Source organism: Apus apus, chromosome 3, assembly GCF_020740795.1.
Source record: "Apus apus isolate bApuApu2 chromosome 3, bApuApu2.pri.cur, whole genome shotgun sequence".
NCBI lineage: Eukaryota > Metazoa > Chordata > Aves > Apodiformes > Apodidae > Apus > Apus apus.
This window is the reverse complement of record NC_067284.1, coordinates 3,351,793-3,373,380: the sequence shown is the minus strand read 5'-3', so window position 1 is coordinate 3,373,380 and position 21,588 is coordinate 3,351,793. Positions and strand designations below refer to the sequence as shown.

The 21,588-nt window shown below is 45.5% G+C and overlaps 1 protein-coding gene across 2 annotated transcripts in view; it reads left to right on the top strand.

The window, feature by feature from the left end:
• The first annotated feature begins 473 nt into the window (after positions 1–473).
• SOBP (sine oculis binding protein homolog) overlaps positions 474–21,588 on the top strand; it is a 120,433-nt gene continuing 99,318 nt past the window's right edge. For both annotated transcript variants that reach the window (XM_051613099.1, XM_051613098.1), the window contains exons 1-3: positions 474–781; positions 10,422–10,560; positions 12,413–12,598. In XM_051613099.1, coding sequence (XP_051469059.1) covers positions 686–781; positions 10,422–10,560; positions 12,413–12,598 — 421 coding nt within the window. In that variant the 5' untranslated portion in view covers positions 474–685. The remainder of the gene's footprint in view (positions 782–10,421; positions 10,561–12,412; positions 12,599–21,588) is intronic.

The window sequence follows — 21,588 nt, the reverse complement described above, 5'->3', positions numbered from 1 at the left end:
GGTGCCCCCCTCATCCTCTTCCCCCCCCCTCCCTCAGCTCCCATGGCGGGCAGCGGCGGCCGATTCGGTGCCGGCAAGCCCCGCCCGCCGGCGGGCCGAGGCCGGGCTTCCCCCCACCCCTCGCTTCTTTCCCTCCCTCCCTCCTTCCTTCCCTCCCTGCCCGCCTTCCCTCCGCCGCCCCCTCGGCGGCAGCCCGCCAGCCGCGGCAGAGCCAGGCGCGGGGCCGGTTCGCTCCGCGCTGCCTCCCGCCCGCCCCGCCGCTCCCATGCAGGCCGGCGGAGCGGCAGAAGATGGCTGACTCGCCGGGGCACCCGCGCCCCTCCTGCCCGGCACCGGCGGCACCGACGGCACCGACGGCACCGACACCGACAGCATCGCCATCGCCGATCCCCCCCCGGGCCCTCCGCGGCGCCGCCTGCCAGCGCTGAGAGCCGCTTCCATCAAACCTCCCCCCCCCCCCTCACCACCACAGCCCTTTTCCCCACCACAAACCACCTCCGCCTTCTCCCCGCGCCCCTCCCGGCTTCTCCCACCTCCCCCCCTCACCCCCCCCATACAACGCCAGGAGCACCAGCAGCCATTTCATCTCTCCAACCACCAAGTAGGCGCAACAACAACAACAAACAACAAACAACAACAAAAAATCATCACCATTTAAAAAAATCTATCTATCTATACAAAAATAATGGCAGAAATGGAGAAAGAAGGCAGACCTCCCGAAAATAAAAGGAGCAGGAAGCCGGCTCACCCGGTGAAGCGGGAGATCAACGAGGAGATGAAGGTAAGGTGATGGGGAAAGGGAGCGGGGGGTGTCCCCCCCTGCCTAGACCCCCCCCTTCCCTCCCTCCCTCCCCGCCTCCGTGCATGGAAACGGAATAAGAAAGGATCTCTTGTCATTTTTTTTTTTTTTCCCCCATTTATTTATTTATTTATCCCCCCCCCCCCCTCCCGTAGGATGCACTGAATGTGTCTCAACTCCGCCTCCTGGGCTGAAAACAGAGACGAAATTCACAGGCTGCAAATCCTGTTCATTGACCAGCTTTGATTTATTTATTAAAAAAAAAAAAAAGGAAAGGAAAAAAAAAAAAGAGAGAGAAAAAAAAAAAAGGCAAACTCTCCCTTGTTGGGCTTTTAAGCTCCTCGGGTGCCAGTGATGAACCGGTTTGTTCTGGGTTTTTTTAATTTTTTTTTCTTCCTTTTTTTATTTTTTTTTTTATAGCCATCTCCTCAGGTAGCTGGGCACCCCTAAAGTTAGGAAAGAAAGGGACCTCTTTTTAAACACGGTATTTCTCTCCTTTCCCCGCCCCCCCCCCCCAGTAGCCAGCTGCAACTGTGTAATCAAATTGCCGGAGGGAAATGTTACGGTCTGAGCCGCGCATCATTCTCGCACTTAGACGCGGAGACCCCTTTTCTCTCCTGCTCCCTCTCGCCGCCTCTTCATCCTCCTCCTCTTCCTCCTCGGTGTTCCGTGCTCCCCGCGGGGGCAGAGGTGCTGCTGAGGGGCAGCAGCACGGCTCGGCCCAGGGCTGCTTTCCATGGAAGCCCGTTTCTCTCCTGCCTGCCTGGAAAGCCGCGCCGCTCCAGCTGTGCTCTGGAGGCAGCCGCTCCAGATGTTAGGGTGGCTGTGGTGGCATAAAAACGTTGTTTCGGGATGTCTTTTATCCTTAGGTCGCTGCTCCGGGCTTGACCGATCCTGGTTAGTTGGGGTTTTGTTTTGTTGTGGTTTTTTTTGCGCCTGTTTTTCTGTTCCCCTGCCTGGTTGTTTCACGTCTCTGATTCCCCAAAGTTGGGAGCGGCGTAAATGGCGAGACTTCAGCCCAAGTTGTTGGGTTTGTTTTTGTTGTTAAATGTGCGGAGAAAGTGACTAAAACGACATAGTCCGGGGATGAGATAAAGCTGCCGGCGTTTAATTCGAATGTGTCATTTTATACACAAGGCTGCTTGGAAGTGGAGGGCTGCCTGGAAAATGTCACACGTTTGTGTCGTACCTGCGCGGCACGGGCGAGCGTGTAAACGTGTGCGTGTGATGCCTGGTGAAAATAACCCCTGCTTCCCAGAGCACTGACCTCCCCACGTGAAACTGGAGGGAAAGGCACAGTCCCCTTCTGTCTCCCTCCCTTTGCACAGCGCTGGTTTGGCTGAGGTGCCCTTTTGTGCGTTCCTGCTGCCTGCCTGAGGAGCGTCTAGGCGGTTCGCGTCGCCTGGAAATGCGGGCAGGAGTCGTCCTGGGTGTGTGTGTTGGGGGGGGGGGGGAATGAAGCAAATAAGGGGTCGGTGTTATTTCTTTGTGAGGTATGTGACACATCCTATTCTGGGAGAGGGCTCGGTGGCAGGCTCGGGCAGAGCGAGAGTCGCTGTGACCCCACATAGCTCTGGGGGCTGCCGAGGTCTCTCGCGTGGGGCATTGGCCCCTTAGAGCGTCGCCTAATGTGATCTGCATGGATTGCAGCTTTTAAGTTTCATAGGTTCTAGAATTACAAATTAGCTAATTTTAATCAAAACATGTGAAATGTTATCCTGGCTGGATATAAAGGCTGACTGTGCTGGATCCTCTGGGTTTGTTTTGTTTACTTTGGCTGCAGGCACACTCAGCGGTTTGGGAGATAGTTGTTCTTCTACAGTATAACAGATGTTTGTCTGAAAGGGTGAGGAAGAAACAAAAACAACATTGTGTGAAGGAGAAAAATTACACAATTTTAAACTAATGCTTTGGTATTAAGCACTGGCATTAACCTTCATGTAGAGAGTTTCTCCTTTTTAGCCAAGGGTAGCTGCTTGAGGTTAGGGACCTCCAGATTTCAGCTGACTTAAAAATGAGAGATGGGTAGAAAAGGCATTTTGAACTGATGTGATTTCTGGTTGAGAGCGAGATAGTTGATGGCAGAACCTTTCCCAAAACACAGGCCATCTCTCAATGTAAACCATGCTATATATGCTATGCCAGGAGACTGCGTTTTCAGTAGGACAGTTGGCTGCTGTCATCGGGGGGAGGGAGGGGGAGAAGAAAATAAAAGTGGTTTGAATTTTTGACTTGTTGAGAAAGTTAAAATCCTGTGGCGATCACTTACTCCTTTTCTGTACTGGTGGATTGAGATGTCTAGTTGTTCTTCATAAACCCGAGGAATACGATAATGTAGCAAATTGGTTACACTGTGCAAAATGTTTGCAGCGAAGTGACAGAGGGAGCACAATGTGCCCTTGTGTAGGTTCATATCTGTAATGTTCAAACAGGCTGACTGTTTCCCTTCATCTGAACTGCTTTCATCTGGACCAGTGTAAAATAAGCTCTGGTAAGTAATCACGGCAGAGCAGAAAGAAAGGAATGTATACAGCAATAGACAGCCTAAGCTGTAAAAACTGTAACCCGAGTATCAGCAGCAGATCAGATATCAAGGCTTTAAGGTAGGGGAAATGAAAGAGATGAAGGGGAGGAAAAGACGAGAGAGGGAATGGAAAAGTCAGCTTGGAAAGTGAAGGAGAAGTAGGAGGGCCCCCTCAGGGAAATCTGGCTCAGGGATTAGGGAATTTTATCATGGTGTACAGTGACCTACTCAGGTTTCAGCCCACGTTGGATCAAATTGCCTCCCTTTGCTAGCAGAAAGAAAAAGGACTGGTGTATATGTGATTTATTTTTTTTTCTTCCCCTTCGGGTAATAAAAAGGCCATTGCTACAAGTGTCTATTTTTAAGCACAGCAAATGCAGGGCAGTATGAATGAGCAGTAAAATTACCTCATCACGAATACTTCCTTCGAGATTTGCTGTTTGATACAGTCAGATATTTACTCAAGAAGGATCACAACACCTAACTTCTTGGTTTGGTGTCTTCCAGCAGTAGTGTGACAGCTCAGTTTTAACATGACTGGATGGATCTTCAGGCTGCTTTGCTCTTTCCTTATGCCAGATTTTAGTTACATTTTTTGTTGTCGCTAACCTAATCTACATGATGGTTCTAACAAATTTTAATTTGATACAATGTTCTGTGCAAAAAAGTACATGACTCTACAGTCTTCTGATGTTACATTTCAATGAAAAATATATTCAGGAGGAACTGTTTTGTTTTGATGTGACCTTCACAGCCTCTCTTTTCTGGTTATTTTTCTCTTTTGTCCCCCTTCCTCCTTCGCGTGATACTTTCCATTTTTTCTTCCAGAGGTAGCATTGTTCACCTCATGCTTTGGAAGAAGAGCAGATAGTTATTCCAAAATTTAGTTCAGTGCCATTTCTCTCTTACTGGTGAGTAACAGAGCACCCGGGAGATCCAAAGCTATCATAATCAAGGAATCCAATACTATTTTAAGACCAAACTATTTTTTACAGTGTAATTGATGAAAGCACTCGTCAAGGCATTGGTGATGGCTTCCCCATCCATCCATCCATCCATCCATCCATCCATCCATCCATCCATCCCTCCTCAGCTTATTTCCATGTGCCATCCCGCTGCCGGGCTGCAGTTCAGCTCAGGAGGGGCAGCTTGGTGCTCTGCAACCTTGTGAAGCGAAGTGACACCCAGTGCTGGGTTGCACTGGAAGTCCTCCTGAACAAACAAGACAATGTATCTGCACGTGTCTGTCAGCTGAAAGGCGAGCAATTAATTTAGGCTGTAATTTCACAGGGCTGCTCCGTGTGCCCGAGGAGTTTACCGTCTATAAATATTCTCAATAACTAATTTGTATCTAAAATTGGGCATCATTCCTGATGCCTAGAGCTTAAGACAGCCCCATCTGTTTTAGTTGAATAGTAAACTCATCAGAAGATCTTTCAGTTTCATGTTTTAATACTCCCCATTTGGCATTTAGAAGTACTACTGTCAGAAGCAGGGAAGCAGTGCTGGAGCCTGGAGCCAGCCAGATCGCTCCGAGCGCTCGGAAGATTCCAAGGAAACTCCTCCCTTCTCTCCTGAAAAGCAAAAAAATGTCTTTGGGAAAGTGGAAAAGCAGACAGACTTTTATCAATGGTACTGTTTCAGGAGGCCGAGGTGGCATTTTTTCTTTTTTTTTTTTTTTTTTTTTCAGAGTCTGCTTGGAAGGAGTTTTGTGGGATGGCTGCAGAGGGAGATGTGCTGCCTGCACAGGCAGCCTCACCTGCCTGTGCATCGTAGAGATAGAGCATATTCCAACCCAGTGGATATTACAGAACCAAACTTGTACGTGGGAGAACAAAGGAAATTAAGGCATCAAGATATTTTGCTTTCCGATAGCATAAAGGTCTAACCATAAAATTCAGTTTGTAGGCAAAGAAAGTGAGGGCTGGTAAAAAAAAAATAATAATCCAAGTTTGTATTGTGGTTATAGAAACATTCCTGTTTCCTTGGTGGAGTGGAAGTGAAAAGTGGATTTGGGGGGCTCTGCGTCGAGCGGGTTGTGCAGGCAAGGGAATGGAGTGGAGCCACTGTGTTTCCTCCCAGATCTGAAATAAACATTCAGCTGTAAAACCTAGAAGAAAATGAGTCTGACAGACCCGTTCTCCCCTGCGTTTCCTGCCTCCGTGTTTGCCAGGCCCCGTTCGGTGAAGCCAGGCCTTGCCCCCTGTGAATATGGTTCGTGGAGAAGGAAAGGCAAGGGGTCTAAGATGGAAAGAGAAGCGTGGCTTAGCTTCAGAATGTACTAATTAGTGAAGAATTGGGAAAACGATGCATTGCAATGTGAAAAATCAAGCTGTGGGGGTACTGTTAAGATGGAATGAATCCTGAAGTGGGAGTCAATGTGGTTATATTTTTACTGCCTAGCTTATAAGTCGGTCTCACAAAGGAGAGAAACCACAGTCTGGCAAGCCAACACTCTCTTCTTCCTCTTTCCCGTTGAATAGGAAGCAAATTCAAGTAAAAATACCAATGAGCATAATAGTTAGTTAGTTATCCTGAGAAGTCAGACAGTTAAAACGTGCAAATTGCACGTTGCCCCACAGTGGCGGTAAGTGCTTTGGGACTTAGCAGGGGGACAAAAAAAGAATTGCAGTCCATTAGGAGGGGAAGGCTTGGGCAGTGTTTTGTGACTGGGGCCACTGGAGAATTCTGGGGCCAGTGTCCTTGGCAGGGCTGAGCTCATTGCACTGTAGCGGGAGCGGATTCCCTGGCAGGCAGGTGTGCTGGTGCGTGGCTGCACACCTGCTCTGTCAGCTGGAGGCAGATGGGAGATGTGGCTCCAGTGGGATGTCACCTGGCTGTGCTGGAGAGGGTTTGGGTGTTTCCAGCACAGCCTCAGGAGCCTGGTTGCTGCGTGGTGCCCGCATGAGAGGCTGAGCGTGGCCTGGGGGCCTGAGCGCAGGACACAGGGCAGGATTTTTGTGCTCGTCTGCTCAGCTCTGACTCTGGCCCCCTCTGTCAGCGGCACCAGGGCCTGGTCTCTTGGTTTCCCTGCAAGGAACAGGACATTGCCTCCCTGGCAGGACAAAGTTAGCTTCGGTGCTGTAATTTCACAGTGAAATCCACAAACCCCTGCAGGGCTCCCTTGGGGTTCAGCGGGATTCGTGCCGGGCTCAGGGGGACCAGCTTAGCAGTGTGATGCAAACTAGAGCACAGGAAGATCCACCTCAATGTGAGGAGAAACTTCTTTCCTGTGAGAGTGACAGAGCCCTGGGACAGGCTGCCTGGAGAGGCTGTGGAGTCTCCTTCTCTGGACTTTTTCAAAACTTGTCTGGATGCCTTTCTGAGTGACCTGCCGTAGATTCTGTGGTGGTCCTGCACTGGCAGGGAGTTGGACTCGATGTCCAGACGTCCCTTCCAACCCCTGCCATTCTGTGATTCTGTGATTGCTGACTTGGGATTTTATTGATGATGGTTAAGGTTCTCCCTGGTCCCTCAGTCTTTCACATCATCCCAGCCCTGTGGCAGGGCTGGGGGTTGGGGTGGCAGCTTCTGTCCTTCAGACCCTCCACGCCCCCTCAGGCAGTGGGTCTGAGAGCAAGCATAACTACCTCAGTGCCTCTGCTATCCTGTTCCTGCAAAAGCCTGGAATTGTAGCTCTATGTGCATCTTCCAAGTGGTCATCCAGTCTCGGCTTCACGTCTCCTTCTCCCTGGGCTTTGGCAGGTCCGTCAACTCTCAGTTCAGCTGGATCCTGTCTAGCCTGCTTCATCACTCCTTCTTCTGCTCTCCTCTATCCTTGGGTCCCACATTGTGGGACCATGATGTTACAATCATCACCCTTTCTTTCACTAAGCCTTTGAAGCTTGTACATCTTTCAGTGAGGTTCTGCTCTGCATGTACAGGTTGTGCATTTATTGACTTGCTTCCTTTCCTTAACTTTATCAAGAACTGGGCTTTCCTGCCTCTTTTTTTTTTTTTTTTTCTTTTTTTTTTTTTTTCCTTTTCCCTGCATTCCCACAGAAAAATATTGTCTCATTGTTTCTTTTTTGCCTATTTCTACCCCACTGGTTTTTACAAATCCCATCTTGTTACTGTATCATGGATCCACATAGACTGGGCCTACCAGTGACATGGAAGAAGGGAGAACATTTGGAAACAGTGAAGTAGTAGTGCTCAGCTTCAGGGCAATGGCTTCAGCAGGCACAAGACCTGTGTCACCATCATCTTGCCTGACAGAGTGTTGGGTATGGCTGTAAGTGGGTATTGTAGTCAGGAGTCTGAGGGAAGCTGGTGTCTTGGTAGTTGACCATCTACGTGAAAGGTAGTCTGGAAGGAAACATTGCTCAGGTTTGACCATCAGCTTGTTAAGGATGGGATCATCCTTTAGGTTTGCTGTGCACAAAGTGCTGTGTAATGAAGCCCTGGCTCTTGGCCACTGAGAGAATAGATTAAGAGTGATCATCATTAAATAGTTAAGATAAATTGTGAAGGAGAATGGCTTAATTGTTGTTTTGTTTTCTTTTCTTTTAATCCAAGCATCGCTGTTGAGAAATCGTGTTAGAAAAGATGCTTACCTATATGTCACCTCATTCTACTCTCATTGAAGTTAACAGCAAAGACCCTAGTGACTTATTACTGTTTTTTTTTAAGACTCAAATCTCTTTGAGATCAAATCGGCTTGAAAGTTACTTAGACCTCATGCCATTACACAGCCAAGCATCACGTCGACTAGATTCTGGAGACATGCACACATATGAATTATCAGGAAAAGATAAACATACATACAGCCTTGCTTACGTCTTCCTTGATAAGTAATTAGAAATTACTCATTGCCTGAGTTGATCAACAGTGCAAATAAAACACAAAGCATCCACAGGAGGCAAATTTCGAGCTACTCGATTAATTTGTTTGCATGGGGTTTAAGTCAGGAAGATGTTGTCAATTGGTCTCTACCTTGCTAGATGAGTCTCTGGGGCTGCGTCTCCATGGCTGGAATTTAGCAAAGCAAGGGAAGCTGGCAGAGTTTGCCTTTGGGCCTCCATGGGCACCATCAAGTCCTTTGGGTGAGCTGCAGGGGTGAAGTTTCCCTCCCTGTCTCCGGGTTGTGTTGTTGTTGGATTCCCTTGGGTTAAAGACAGAGTTAATGCTTTGGCACGTTCAGTGCTGAGGGGTAAGTTTTTAAAGCTAAAACCAAACCAAACCTTTAGAATTTTTTTTTTTCAGTTTTTTGCTAGTATTTAAGACACTTAAAACATTGCCTCATTCAAATGAGAGTTTAAATATATATATTAGAAATGAGTGTAGGTGTTAGTCCCATTACATGGCATTGTACTCGTTGTTGCAGGCTGTAGTAGTGACATAGTTCAGACGTAATAGGCTGTTGTACTTAAAATGCTGACACTAGAGGTAGAGGTGGAATGATGTGCTGTGCTTTCCATCAGGTCACGGCTGCACAGGACAGCCATGGAATCAAGATTTCCAGCAGGAGGTCGAGGGAAAATGAAAGGGGGGAAAAAACAGAGGGAAATCAGTGCTTCAAGGGTCCTCTGTGGGTTTTTTGTTTGGGTTTTTCTTTTCCTGAAATGGTGTGTTTGTAGCACAATTGCACAGAGGATGCTCCTGGAAGAGTACAAATGGCTTGTGTTTATTTCTGATAGCTGCTTTGCAGCACTCCTTGAGTGGCAGGAACACCTATGCAAGCTGGTGTGATGAATGAGCCAGGAGCAGCAGAGAGCTCTGACACTCTGGGGCAGAGTGCCTGCTGGAGCTGTGAATTGGGAAGCAATTACCATCTGATGCATTTTATTTATTTATTTGAATGACTGGAGAATTGCTGTGTTCTATCACTAGACTTGCTCCCACTCAAAAATTAAGCTGGAGCAGTTACTAGGCAAAAATCTAGCAACCTGCACATTTGACACGTTCTGTTTGTTTTGAATTGGTGTCGTGTTCCCCTTGTTCCTTTGCTAGTAGCCAGAGTCCCAGAAGATGGTGCTTATCAGGAGCATTACTTTAGATGTCAAGACCTTACAGGAAAATGAAGTTGGGAATTTGTTTTAAGAGGGCAGTGATTAAAAAAAAAACATTAAAATTGCAGAGACCAAACCGAAAGGCTTCGTGTGTGGCTTTTTAATTTCATTTTATAGTTGTCATACTTCTTCAGACTGATCTTTGCCATCACAATAATTCATTAGCTGGTTTCCTTCAGCAGTTTTCTAAATCCGTAAGCTGTAGAGCTCCGTGGCACTATTTGGTTTCAGAAAGCTTTGTTGCCTGGCTGCAGCTTTCTTAACTTGCTCCACTAAATCGCCTAGGCCAGTAATGAGTGTTTTCTACAGAAATATTTTTGCCACATGACCTCCAGGATGTGTTTTTAATAGAATTTGAGAGTTACGACAGTCATGTTCCATATTCTGCATTTCCATACAAACATAAAACGTAACCACACGGCTGCTTGGAAATTGGTTTGAAAAGAAATGTGGCAAAACTGAGAAAGGCTTCCTTAAACAAATGTAGGAGATATTTATCTGAAACATTGTGGTAAAAGGCTTTTGTGTTGAGGAGTTTTTAGTGGTTTGACTATGCAACGGCTTATAACTCTGAGGAAAAATGTCTCTGCTGTGATTTTATTTGATTTGGTTCATGGGCACCTCAAGGAACCGTAATTGTGTCAGTGACCTGCTCCAGCTGAAAAGACTGTAGCACAGTAAGATTGATTAACTGCTGGTTGAAAAAAAAAATAAAATCCTAGTTTTCCTTTATTCTCTTGCTGGAGTCTTAAATATTTTATGGCAACACAGACATGTTTGTGTGACGGATGCATGTGGAAATATTTCTGACGTTGAATGCCGGAGCAAAAGTCATAAATAACTCTCCTTTTCATTTTCTTTAAATTACAGATGTGTAAGTCTCTGTCATAATTACACGTGCCAGTCCGAGATTTAAATGCATTACACTTTATGCACTTGACTTATGAAAGGAACATTAGTCTTGGAGGAGGCGGGCCAAACCTGACACGTCCTCGTGTAGCACAGATAGGGTTCGATTTATGCAGTCCTCCCTTCCTTCCAAATGGTTATTGATTACATAAATAAGTAGGTAATTTTTCTCTTTCAGAACTTTGCAGAAAACACTATGAATGAGCTCCTTGGCTGGTATGGTTATGATAAGGTTGAATTGAAGGATGGAGAAGATATTGAATTCAGGAATTACTCGGCAGACGGGGAAAGCCGCCAGCACATTTCTGTTCTCAAAGGTAACGAGACTTAATGTTTCTGTGTACACACAAAGAAGGATTAATAGCTCAACCTGTCTGAATTGGCGGGGACTATGAAGCGTGTTCTGCTGCTTGCTTCCTGGTTGGTTTAAATAAAAATATCAGCGAGTGCCTTCTGGTACAAGGAAGCCAATGGGATAGGAGGAAAATCACTTAACCGAATCGCCGTCGGTCGGTACTAACGACTGTATCTTCACAAATGGCTCCTTTTGTGAGCTGGTTGAAAGTCATGCACGTGTGGTACCAGTAAACTGCTGTCAACTGGAAAAAAAGACAGTGTTTTCTTAGCAGTGTGGCTTTAAGGAACCCTTTTGCTTTCAAAATGTAGGTCTTTGGCTGTTTAAAAGGCTGAGAGGTTTTCAGCTGGAACATTCACAACATGTGTAGGAGCTGGCGTGAGTGTTCACAAAGGGCTCCCCGGGGATGTCTGTACTGTATTGTCTTCTGCAAGTGCTGTAGAAGTTCCCCAGGGGTGGCATTTGTTTGGGACAGTGCTGGAGCTTCATGTACTGCGGTATGAGGTAATAAAAAATGTGAAGGTTGAGATCCAGTCTGTTTCTTCAGCCGTTCAGTTGCTCCTTCTGACTGCTCAGCCACAGCACATGAGCAGGGGATTGTCATCAGGGTGAGCAGACGAGTAGGGAATTGCTGCCTCTTGACGTGGCCAACAAGAGTTTCTCAAGGGTGGGGTAAAGAGAGGAGACTGTAGCAGCTTTTACGCTCTTTGGCTGCCACTTCTCACTGTGCTTGTGGCCAGCAGCTTTTGGGTTTTCCTTCTGAAGGCTGACAGGCAGCAGCAGCGTAGTCGGTGTGGGTTGCAATGAGTAGTGGGACCAGAGAGACCTGTTCTGAAAGAGAGATGGCTAGAAAAAAGGTGGAAAAAAACAGAGGTGAGGTGAAACAACCTAATCATGTTAAAATCGAATGTTTGCAGCTTGTTAGTTCTATAGTGACACTGTTGATCAATATTTATTTTTAATTGAAAATACATTGTCTTGAAGCCACCTCTGAAGAAACCTGTTCCTGGGTAGTGATACGATTCATTTATTTCTGTTTTAATAAACAGATCTTTTATTGAATGATTTGTGGCTCCAGTCTATGCCTGATGAAATCTGTGATACACTTTTTTTATGGACTCATGATACAGATCATGTTTTATGGATACATGAGACAAATAATGTTTTATGTACCAAACAGAGATGTTGAATGCCTGTGCTGGGTAGAATTTTTTGGTGTGTGCAGTCTATAGGAGGGGAAGAAAGTGTGTTTCTTTTTCTGAGAGATGGGAGGAGAGGGAATAATAAGAATTAAGTCCTGCCCCATGGCTAACTGAGGTGCATTAGAGACATTCCTACAAATAAAAATCCTGAGGTGACTGGGAATTAAAGATTTGGAATAATAATTTCATGCATACTTTGCTGTAATTTCAGTATTTCGTGCCTTTCTTTAAATCCTTTCAATTGCATATTATTGATAGAGAATTAAGAATTATTGTATTTTTCAGTTTATGCTTCTTGCATTGGTGAAGTCCCAGTATGCTGAGAGTGATCACCATGCAAACAGTAGAAGCAAAGGACAGAAACAGGATATCCTTGATTTAATCAGACATACTAAGATTATGCATGGCAAAATAATCCCACCTTTAGGGAAAAAAAAGGAAGTCTGAGCTTGATTTAAATTTTTTTTTTAAAGGAAAAATATGTTGGTTTTTTTTTGGTGGCCTCTTCTTGTATTAGGGTAAGTGATTTAATGAACAGCTTGGTGAAAGTATGTAGGGGCATTTAAGAAATACATGTATCATACTGTACAATGTGTGCTTTGTATTTTACAGAAAATTCTTTGCCAAAACCAAAATTACCTGAGGACAGTGTTATTTCACCATACAATATCAACCCAAGCTACCCAGGGCTTGCCACAGGAAATGGACTTTCAGACTCACCAGCAGGGTCGAAGGATCACGGGAATGTACCTATTATTGTCCCATTAATTCCACCACCTTTCATAAAGCCACCAGCAGGTAAATCCTAATGAACTTTTTAAAATGGTTACTGTCATTGACACGTGTCCTGAGGTTTTTAGATCATGGTGCCTTTGTGAGAAGACTGATTTCAAAATCTAAAACCGGTCGAGAGAACTTTGAGTGAGAGAGTAACTTTATTTGATAATATTCTTGAAAAATGACAACACAATGACAACAAACTCGTGCTGCCTGTGACACTCTGTGCTGGATTGTGCTCTCAGCACTTCAGCAACATCTGCTTTTAGGATAAAAAAGGTTTTGTTTTGACGAATAAAGCCTTTAAATAAATTAATGGAAGATGATTAAATTAAAAATAGGCTCTGCAAATGAAATGGTGAAGCAGACAAAGCCATCAAATCAATCTCATGTCTTTAAACCAGCTTAACAAGCTCATCCTGGGAAAACTGTCTCTTGGTTCTCATTGAAGTCCCTGAGGGTCTCCTGAGGGTTTCGTAGGAGCTTGACTCTGCCCAGGGGACTGCACCCAGATGTTTTACATTTTCATGAGATTTTTGTCAGGAGTGATTTTATAACATGTCATTCCTCCCAGTTTGCATGAAAACTGATTTATGCCACACGGCACCGTAATCTGTGAGAGGAGCTCTTAGGACTACATCAGGGTGGTTAATTGCTGTGTTAGGGTTTCCTGCTGGATGCAGCACGATCATTGGTGAACTCAGAGAGCAGCAGGCTCTGTCCTGCTTCCGTGGATGTCCCTGAGTGTCATTCTGGGTGCTCTTGGGTGGCTGAGGCTGGAAGGGGCCCAGGGAGATGGACCTGCCAGACTGACCCATGGCAGCTCTGGGCCTGCAGTGAGGCAGCCTGGCTAAAGGGGCCCCAGCAGGTGTGAGGACACTTCTTCAGAGGTAGAACAGCTTGTGGGATCAGGTTCCACGTGTTAGATGGTCACCTCTGCCCTTTGTTGCATTGACTGAAGATACCTGTAGAATACAGATCTGTCCAAGAAGGTGTTTGCCTGTTGACAGTTGTGAGAGAAATTACAGTTGCCCCTCCCCAGTTATTATTGTGCCATCGAGTTTTATCTCTAAAGAAGTATATGAACATGCTATGAATAATTTTCTGATGTTACTCCATATGCATTCCCTGCCAAAGACTTTTCATCTATTTTATATGATATTTGCTAATTACCAAAGCTATTTGGGCCCATTCCTGCAGCCTTTACACAGCTAAAGATCTGGGGCCATATGGGCTGGATCCTCAGCTGTTGTTGATTTGGCCCTAAAGCTTTAATCAAGGGCTTGTGCCATCCCAAGCTATTTTCTCCTCCAGTCTGAGTCATGGATGAATCCAGAATGCTGAATTTGTGGTACAGGAACACAAGGCTATAACATGCACTGTGCAAACTGCCACAGTGCCTGGGTTTTTATGACATCAAATAAGCAGGAGGAGATGGAACTATGAAGTAGGAAAACAAATTACTGCAACAGTCGTTAAGTGGACACAGGGGACCCTTGGCCAAGTCAACTGCCTCCTGTTCTTTGCCTGTCCACCTACCATGTGTGATCCTGTGTTTAAATGTGTCGCTCAGGGTCACTTGCAGAGAAGAGTTTTTATAAGTAAATTCCATCTTTGGGTTTTTAATTTACTAATTCAGCATAAATATCAGTGTTTTATTTGCACAGGGGATAGGAATGCATCATCTCTGCCTCCTCTGACTTTATCCCACGATCAGTGATGAGTGCTAGATTATCATGACTTCTGAGCAGATGAGCATATTTGTCTCACCCTTGTTTTAGAAAGCAAAGTTTGGGAGGGAGAACCACAACCTTTGTGCCACTTGCAATAAGCATCAGTAGTAATTGTTTTGTTTTATCTTAGGGCGTAGGTGCCCTAGTCAGGATCACCCCAAAGAGCCTGGCAAGAAACAACTGGTGAATACAAGTAGAAAAGGGAGTACAAAGGAGGCAGGAGAGCCAGCCTGCCAGGCAGTGGTCTTGGCATTGCACTTTGACACCATTTTGTGGGCACTACATCAAAGCAGAAAACTTCAGAGTGATACAAAGCCAGACAAGAGTAGCTCTGGGGATGTTTTCTCAGAGCCACTCATGAGCACAGGGGATGACTGGAAACAGCAGAAAGGTGCTGCTTTCAGTTGAGCAGGCAAATGAAAAAGACTCATCATTAGTTGCTGAAGCTGAAATTCAACATTTTTAACATAGAGGGGACACAGGGTGTAAGACTGACCTGCCACAAGAACAGTTACAGCAGCTTACATTTCATTGAGTTAATGCATGAAGGAAGGGGACAGAAGGGAGACACAGAGAGTCCCAGAGAAAGCTTCAAGGTTAAAATTCGGGGCAGAGAAAAAGATCTTTGCAGCACATTTTGAAGGGACACTTGTAGGAGAATGGGGGTGAGTCCAGGCTTTGTGGGTGGATGGGCTGAGTTGAGACAGAACTGATTTTCTTTTTAGTAACTTTGCTTTTCATTTATGTCTCTTCTAAGTGGCTGCACTTCCTGAAATGAACAGCATGTTTTTCAGTCAGTGTCTGCTTCTAGCACTGATAAGGCTCGGTGTTTATAGTTACTGCTGGAGAATGGTATGCAGACAGGCTCTTGCTTATACTTATTCTGATAGAAACCAAGGTCACTGCTTGGTTCTGCTCAGCTCCTTATGTGCTGGAAACAAAGGGGAGGAACAGGGTCACACGTGTGACAGGTGACTCAAAACTGACCAAATGAAGGGTTTTATCCCAAACACATCCTACCAGTACTAATCTGAGGGATCATGAGGTCAAGTTCTCTTCATCCATGGCAGGTGTCCTGAGAGGACTCTGTCCATTCATCTGCCTATTGATCCTGATCCATGCATTCCTGAATCCCTGCATCCAGCTCCCATCTGCTGCTGACTCCAGGAGCCCAGTCTGGGATTTTCCCAGGGCCTGTCCTGCAGCCTCAGTGGTGACATGAGCTTTTAGGTACTGTACAGGAGAAAAATCTACAAGATTTAAATATAGCTCAAAAAAAAGACTGCACAAAGATGAAAATAATCACTAAATCATGAACCTGAAGGACAGGAAAGATGACAGTGCAGTCCACTGTTACTGAGCAAATAATGTGGAGTGAGCACTTAGAGAGAAATTATGAAGACTTTAATTCTTTCCATATTGATCTTGAACTGAAGGGTCAGCACTACTAAAGAAGTGTCAGAGAGAAAGGCTGAGGTATTCATTTGGGCAGGACAGCACTGGTCTGGAGAGGATAAGCTGTTCCAAGAAACAGTCACAATGAATTATTAGTTGAATAATTTTTGCAGGTAAGATTCTATAGAGATAAGAGGGAGAAGAGAAAGAGCAGAGCACAGGGGATGCTCCCAGAAGCCTGAAGGGAGAAACAGGAAGGACTGCAAGGTGGTTGGGGGAAGACAGAGTCAGGAAGCCAAGGAAAACAGGATTTCCAGGGAGACAGGTGGTGTGATTCTTTATGTCAGAAGCAACTACCACCTAGGGAAGGAGGAGAGTGCTGATCCTAAGTGATCTAGAAACAGTCATCTTCCTTGAGCAGTCTGGCAAACTTTGAACAGCAACCTATCTGTTTTCATACTTCAAAGAAACAGACTAAGATCTTGAATAGGTAACAAAATTACCTCTTTCCCTCACAGTTATTTTACATTAAAGTGTGTTTTTTTCTTTGGAAAACCAAATAGTTTGAGCAGTCTGACTAAAATTTTGTCTCCAAGCTGTTTAGCTCTCTGTTTTAGTCAGATGAAATATTAGATTAAAATTTGCTTATACAATCCTGGAAAACATTAGGCTGCTACCTGGCCAAATATAAAAAGCTCCAATAAAGGCACTCGCTCTGAAGTGTACCCCAAAGTTATACCTGGAAGAGGCTGACTTGAACATGGGCTGTCTAGAGACTCAGGTTATGGCACACGAGCAGAGGATCACAGAATCACAGCCTGGTTTGGGTTGGAAGGGACCTTCAAGACCATCCAGTTCCAACCCCCTGCATGGGCAGGGACACCTCCCACCAGACCAGGCTGCTCCAAGCCCCATCCAACCTGCCCTTCAACACTGCCAGGGATGGGGCAGCCACAGCTTCCCTGGGCACCCTGGGCCAGGGTCTCCCCACCCTCACACTCAGGAATTTCCTCCTCATGTCTCACCTTAATCTCCCCTCTTCCAGTTTTCATCCATTCCCCCTTGTCCTCTCCCTCCCTGCCCTTGTCCCAAGCCCCTCCCCAGCTTTCCTGGAGCCCCTTCAGGCACTGGAAGGTGCTCTAAGGTCTCCCTGGAGCCTTCTCTTCTCCAGGCTGAACACCCCAACTCTCCCAGCCTGTCTCCAGAGCAGAGCTACTCCAGCCCAAGGATCATCTTTGTGGCCCTTCCCTGGAAAGGGATGCTAAGACCAGTCGTGGGAAGGATGCTGGTTACTCAGATCTGCTGTTTGCAAGAGCACTCCACTGACCTGCACCACCAGGCAGACAGACCACGCTCAGGCAGTGCTGACATCCAAAGGGGCATTGTCAGTCCAGATGAGCCATCCAGCCTGCATCTGGAAGTGCATAAGAAGTCAGTGCAGCCTCCAGAGAGCTGGTGTGATGGTCTCCTTTGCCTCATAACCATCCTCCTTGCCCAGCAGGCTGGTAGCTATGTTTAGTGCCAATGACAGCAGGTTCTGACTGATCTCTGGGGTTAGTCTCAAGTACAACCCCTTGCAACAAACTGACACTAAGATTAGTTCTGACGGGTGTTAGAAGATTCTTATTTTCTATTAAGCTGCATCAAGAAAGTATGTATTTCAATTTATAAATGACATAGAAATTGCAAGGAACAAAAAGGCAATCTACAGCAGTGGTCTAGAGACAGAAATCCCAGCACAGTTGTGCAGGGTATGTGGCCACAGGATGCAGCATGCCAGCATCCTGGCTGTGATTCTGCAGCCCTTAGGGGTGGAGAAAACCTGAGAGGGCACTTGGGGTGACTCTGCCCTTTTGCTCAGGCAAGTTTGGACGGCTGTTGTTAGCTGGGATGAAGGAAGGCTAAAGTCAAGAGTAGTCAAAGAAGAATGCAAAAAATTCTGGCAGTGCAGGTGAGGACTTGCTGCCTCCTTCCCCTGGCACCTGCTGGAGGCTATGCTGTCTCTGTTTCCTCCTTTTTTTAGGAGTGCTCTTTGGTTTACTTCTCTTGTGATCCCCATGGCAGTGCCTCAGGAGGGGAGGTCCAGCTGCTGTTTGCTCTAGCATTTGAGCTTGGGTGTTGGCAAAACCCTTTCCCTTTCTCCTTCTGTGCACAAGTGATGCCCAGAGCGCCCTGCCTGTTCTAAGCAGCCCAAAGAAGAACCAGCTCCTCGTCGTGCTGTGAGGACAGGTCACCTGCAAGGGACACAGTGGAAGGTGAGGCAGGGAGGATGATGCTGTGCAGCTGACCCAGCTTTCCCTAGGGGAAAAAAAGGGAAGAAGCTCCCTGCTGGGTTTTTCACAAGATCATGAGCACATTTGGGAGAGGAAAGGGGCTTTAAATCCTCCAACCCACAGACCTGCACCTCTACATAACGAGTTGCTTTGGTGGTTTCCAGATGATGCCAATTAGGGCTGTACCAAAAGTGACCAGGAACTAGTGAAAATGAGGGAGGAGTGTGCTGGGGGAACTGTCTCTGGTGAAGCAAAATGTCTTCAGGGAGGAGCAGAAGCGTTTCCAGCACTGAGTACCTTGTAAAATAGGCCTGTGACCAAAGTTGGCAAGGAAATGTCATATTCAAATACTAAGACGAGTAATTAGATACTTTATAGGATGGAACAAGTAGTTTTCTACTAGTTAGAGCTCAACATAACTTCAGAATTAAAGTTTACGAGATTTTTTGGTAAATATAAGTGCAGATGAGGAACTTAGTGTGTCAGCAGGGCTGATGTGCCACAACACGTGGGACTAAACAGAGTCACTGCCCTGAGGAGACTCTGGAGCTGCCTGCTGTTGGCCCTCTCAATGTTTAAATTTTATTGGAGGAATCTGGAAGCAAAAAAGATGTTTGAAATGGTAGTTAGCAGGGCATGATTTGCAAGATCATCTGTCTAAACTCACCAAGGAATTGGTTCTATGACTGCATAACCAAGAATTCTGATTTTAGGCAGAACCCAGTGGCAATTTTCCTTAAAGAAAGACCATATTATCAGATTTAATTAAGCCTATATACTGAGGAGACTTGCATTTTACTACCCTCTTCAGTATTTCCCAAATCTTATTCCACTTGCTAAACAGCATTACAGTTCCTCTAACTGCAGGTTTAGCTCTCTGATAAAAGACCACTGCAACAAATCCTATAGTCACTACTCCTCAAATTCTTTCTCTTGTTTTCAGTTTGAAACATCATCTAGTTTACACTGATCGTGGGGTTATTAGTGCCTGTGCTTTAAAATGCCAAGGGTTGCCAGGATGCCTGCCCCATCTAGCCTGCTGTTGATGTCTTTTGCTCTCTGTGGAGGGCCAAGAGTTTCCTTTGTGCTAAAAAGAAAATCACAAAGTCCACATAAGTGCTTAAATAGCATCTATTAAAAAAAACACAGGGACTTCCCCCCCTATTAGCTGAAAGAGGTGCTTTTTTATATGCATGTTTAAAACCTGCCTAAATGCCAGGTTTTATTTGTGTTGTGCATTCAGTCCTTACTGAACTATGCATGAGAATGTGCCTCAACTCATGCATGGGAAACGTAGGCAAGCCGTGGTTCCCCAAAATGATTTTATAAAAGGAGCTGGGACACTCTGCTTTGTTGGCAGAGTGAGAACTCCAGGAGACTGGTCCTTAAAAGGAAAAGCATTGTAGAGCCCCTGAGGTATTTCCATAGTGATGGTTGCAGCAAGCTTTCTATTGTCAGCCCTATTTTTTAATCTTCCTCTGGTAATTGCTTTTTCCAAAGTACTTTTTGGGACCTTAAGCTTGTCACACAACCCATCTATTTAGGGGATCAGCACTGAAGTGCTGTCCCAAGGGGCTCTGCAGCCATAAGGTCTCAGGACTTTTGTTGGTTCGTTTTTTGGTTTGTGATGAATCAGATAAGGCATCTCAGATGTAAGAAAAGTGACTCAAACAGTTCTCTTACCTTGCTTGGGATCATCAACCCAGTACCCAAACACGTGCTATTTGGTTTTCTTCAATGGCAAGTTGGGGTTTCAGCAGCAGCCAGAGTGTAACTCGGAATTAACCATTCTGAAATCCTGGCAGGTCCCAGTGGAAGCAGTGAGCCCTTATTGTTAATGCTGCAGATGCTGGAGTCAAGATCTAATTTCTTTGAGAAGGAGGCTTTGCATTTTTTCATTAGAAAGTAGGAGTGAAAGCAGCTGAAGTATTATTTAAAGATGTGTGCCAGTGGATGGAGCACAGTTCCCAGCATGGAGTAAAAGGGATATTCTAGCTCCCCCAAAAAACCCTGGGAAGAGTTGAGGATCTCCTGCTGAATTTCCTGCAAGAAATTGTGGAAAGTAAGGTTTTGGAGTACTTGTCCAGGGATCATCATAATCTGCAGGATTTCAGCTGTAGCTGCGTTTAGTTTCACCCAAACTCTTGCAACTGGATTTCAAGTTGAAAATGTGTTTTAGTGAGTTCAGAATCTTGCAGCCTAAAAATGAGTAAACAGATCAGGATTTCAATCCAGAATTGTAGGGATTTTAGGATCATCTTGCTAAATACTGCAGGCCATGCCAGTTTGCTTAGATAAAGGGACAGAACTCTACGTGCTGGATTTACTCTGTGGTGCCCGTTGCCTTCCTTCTCTCCAAATTATGGTTCCACAGAAGATCGATGAGTCTAAACTGCTGCTCATGGGGTTTAAGAGGAACAATTTCCTGCAGCTTCTTCAGACTGGTTTGAAAGGGAAAAAAAAACACACCATACACAACATTCTGCTTAATTAAGACCTAAAGAGGCGGTGCAAACTTTTGATGATTAATTGAAGCATGCTTTAGACTGATGCATATTTAGTTATTATAATGTGATAATTTTATCTTGTTATACAAACTGCTCCCTTTGGGAACATGATTTAACACTGCAAACACTCCGTGTTTATTGCGTTGTTCATTATGAAAAATACACAGGCTAAAAACCACAAGGAGATGGATCTGAACAGGATCTGTGCAGTGGGTGCAGGGAGTACTTCTTCCACCTGTAATGACACAACCCAGGGGCAGAAAAGCACCGTGTTGGAACTCCCACTATAGCTCTCCCTGTGAAGAGTTGAGAGCTCAGAAAAGCAGAGGCTGGAGATTCAGATCTTGTACTGTATGTGCAAGGAATGTGTCTTTGTTACCTGGTGTAATTATGGAAGACAGGAGTATAGATGTTCTGCTGAAAACTCTCCTGTTGCTGTTCAGCTGTCTCTGTGCCAGCTCCTCTTTGTCCCACCTGTGTGAGTACCCACGCTACCTGTTGTAAGCATGACAGATCTGAGAACATGTCAAGCACGTTGCAAGAGCAGGTTATAAAGTCACAAGCCCAGATGGAGGAAAAAAAAATAATAAATAGCTGTTAAAAAAAAATATTTCCTTTCACTTCAAAACCATCTTTACCAGGACTTGCAAATGTTATTTTTGTACTTGATGAACACGTGTCAGCCTCACTATGGGAGTCCTGAGAGTGATGGGGAATGATCTTCATCAGCAGAGCTGCTCCAGCAGGAGTTCAGATCATGGACAGAAGAGTGCAGGCAGGATGAGCTCATGTTACTCCAGTGGATATGCTCAGCCAGGCTGCCAGCAAAAGCTTGTCTGTGAGCAGAGGTGGACATTGCCCACGCAGTATGCTGATGCAGTTATTGTGGAGGAGCTTTCGTAGTGCAGAGCTCATCAGGAAAAGGTTGGAGTAAAGATTCAAGAATGATGAGCAGTCTTAAGCTGCTGGATTTGGAATTTCCTGCTTCCTTGCTGTCCTCTTGTCGTAGGGTCTTCTTGCTGAGTGCTGTAGGGATGAGGGTTTGATACATTTTCCTGAAAGGAGGACAAAAGTCTGATAAAGTGATTTTTGAAGAATCTGGC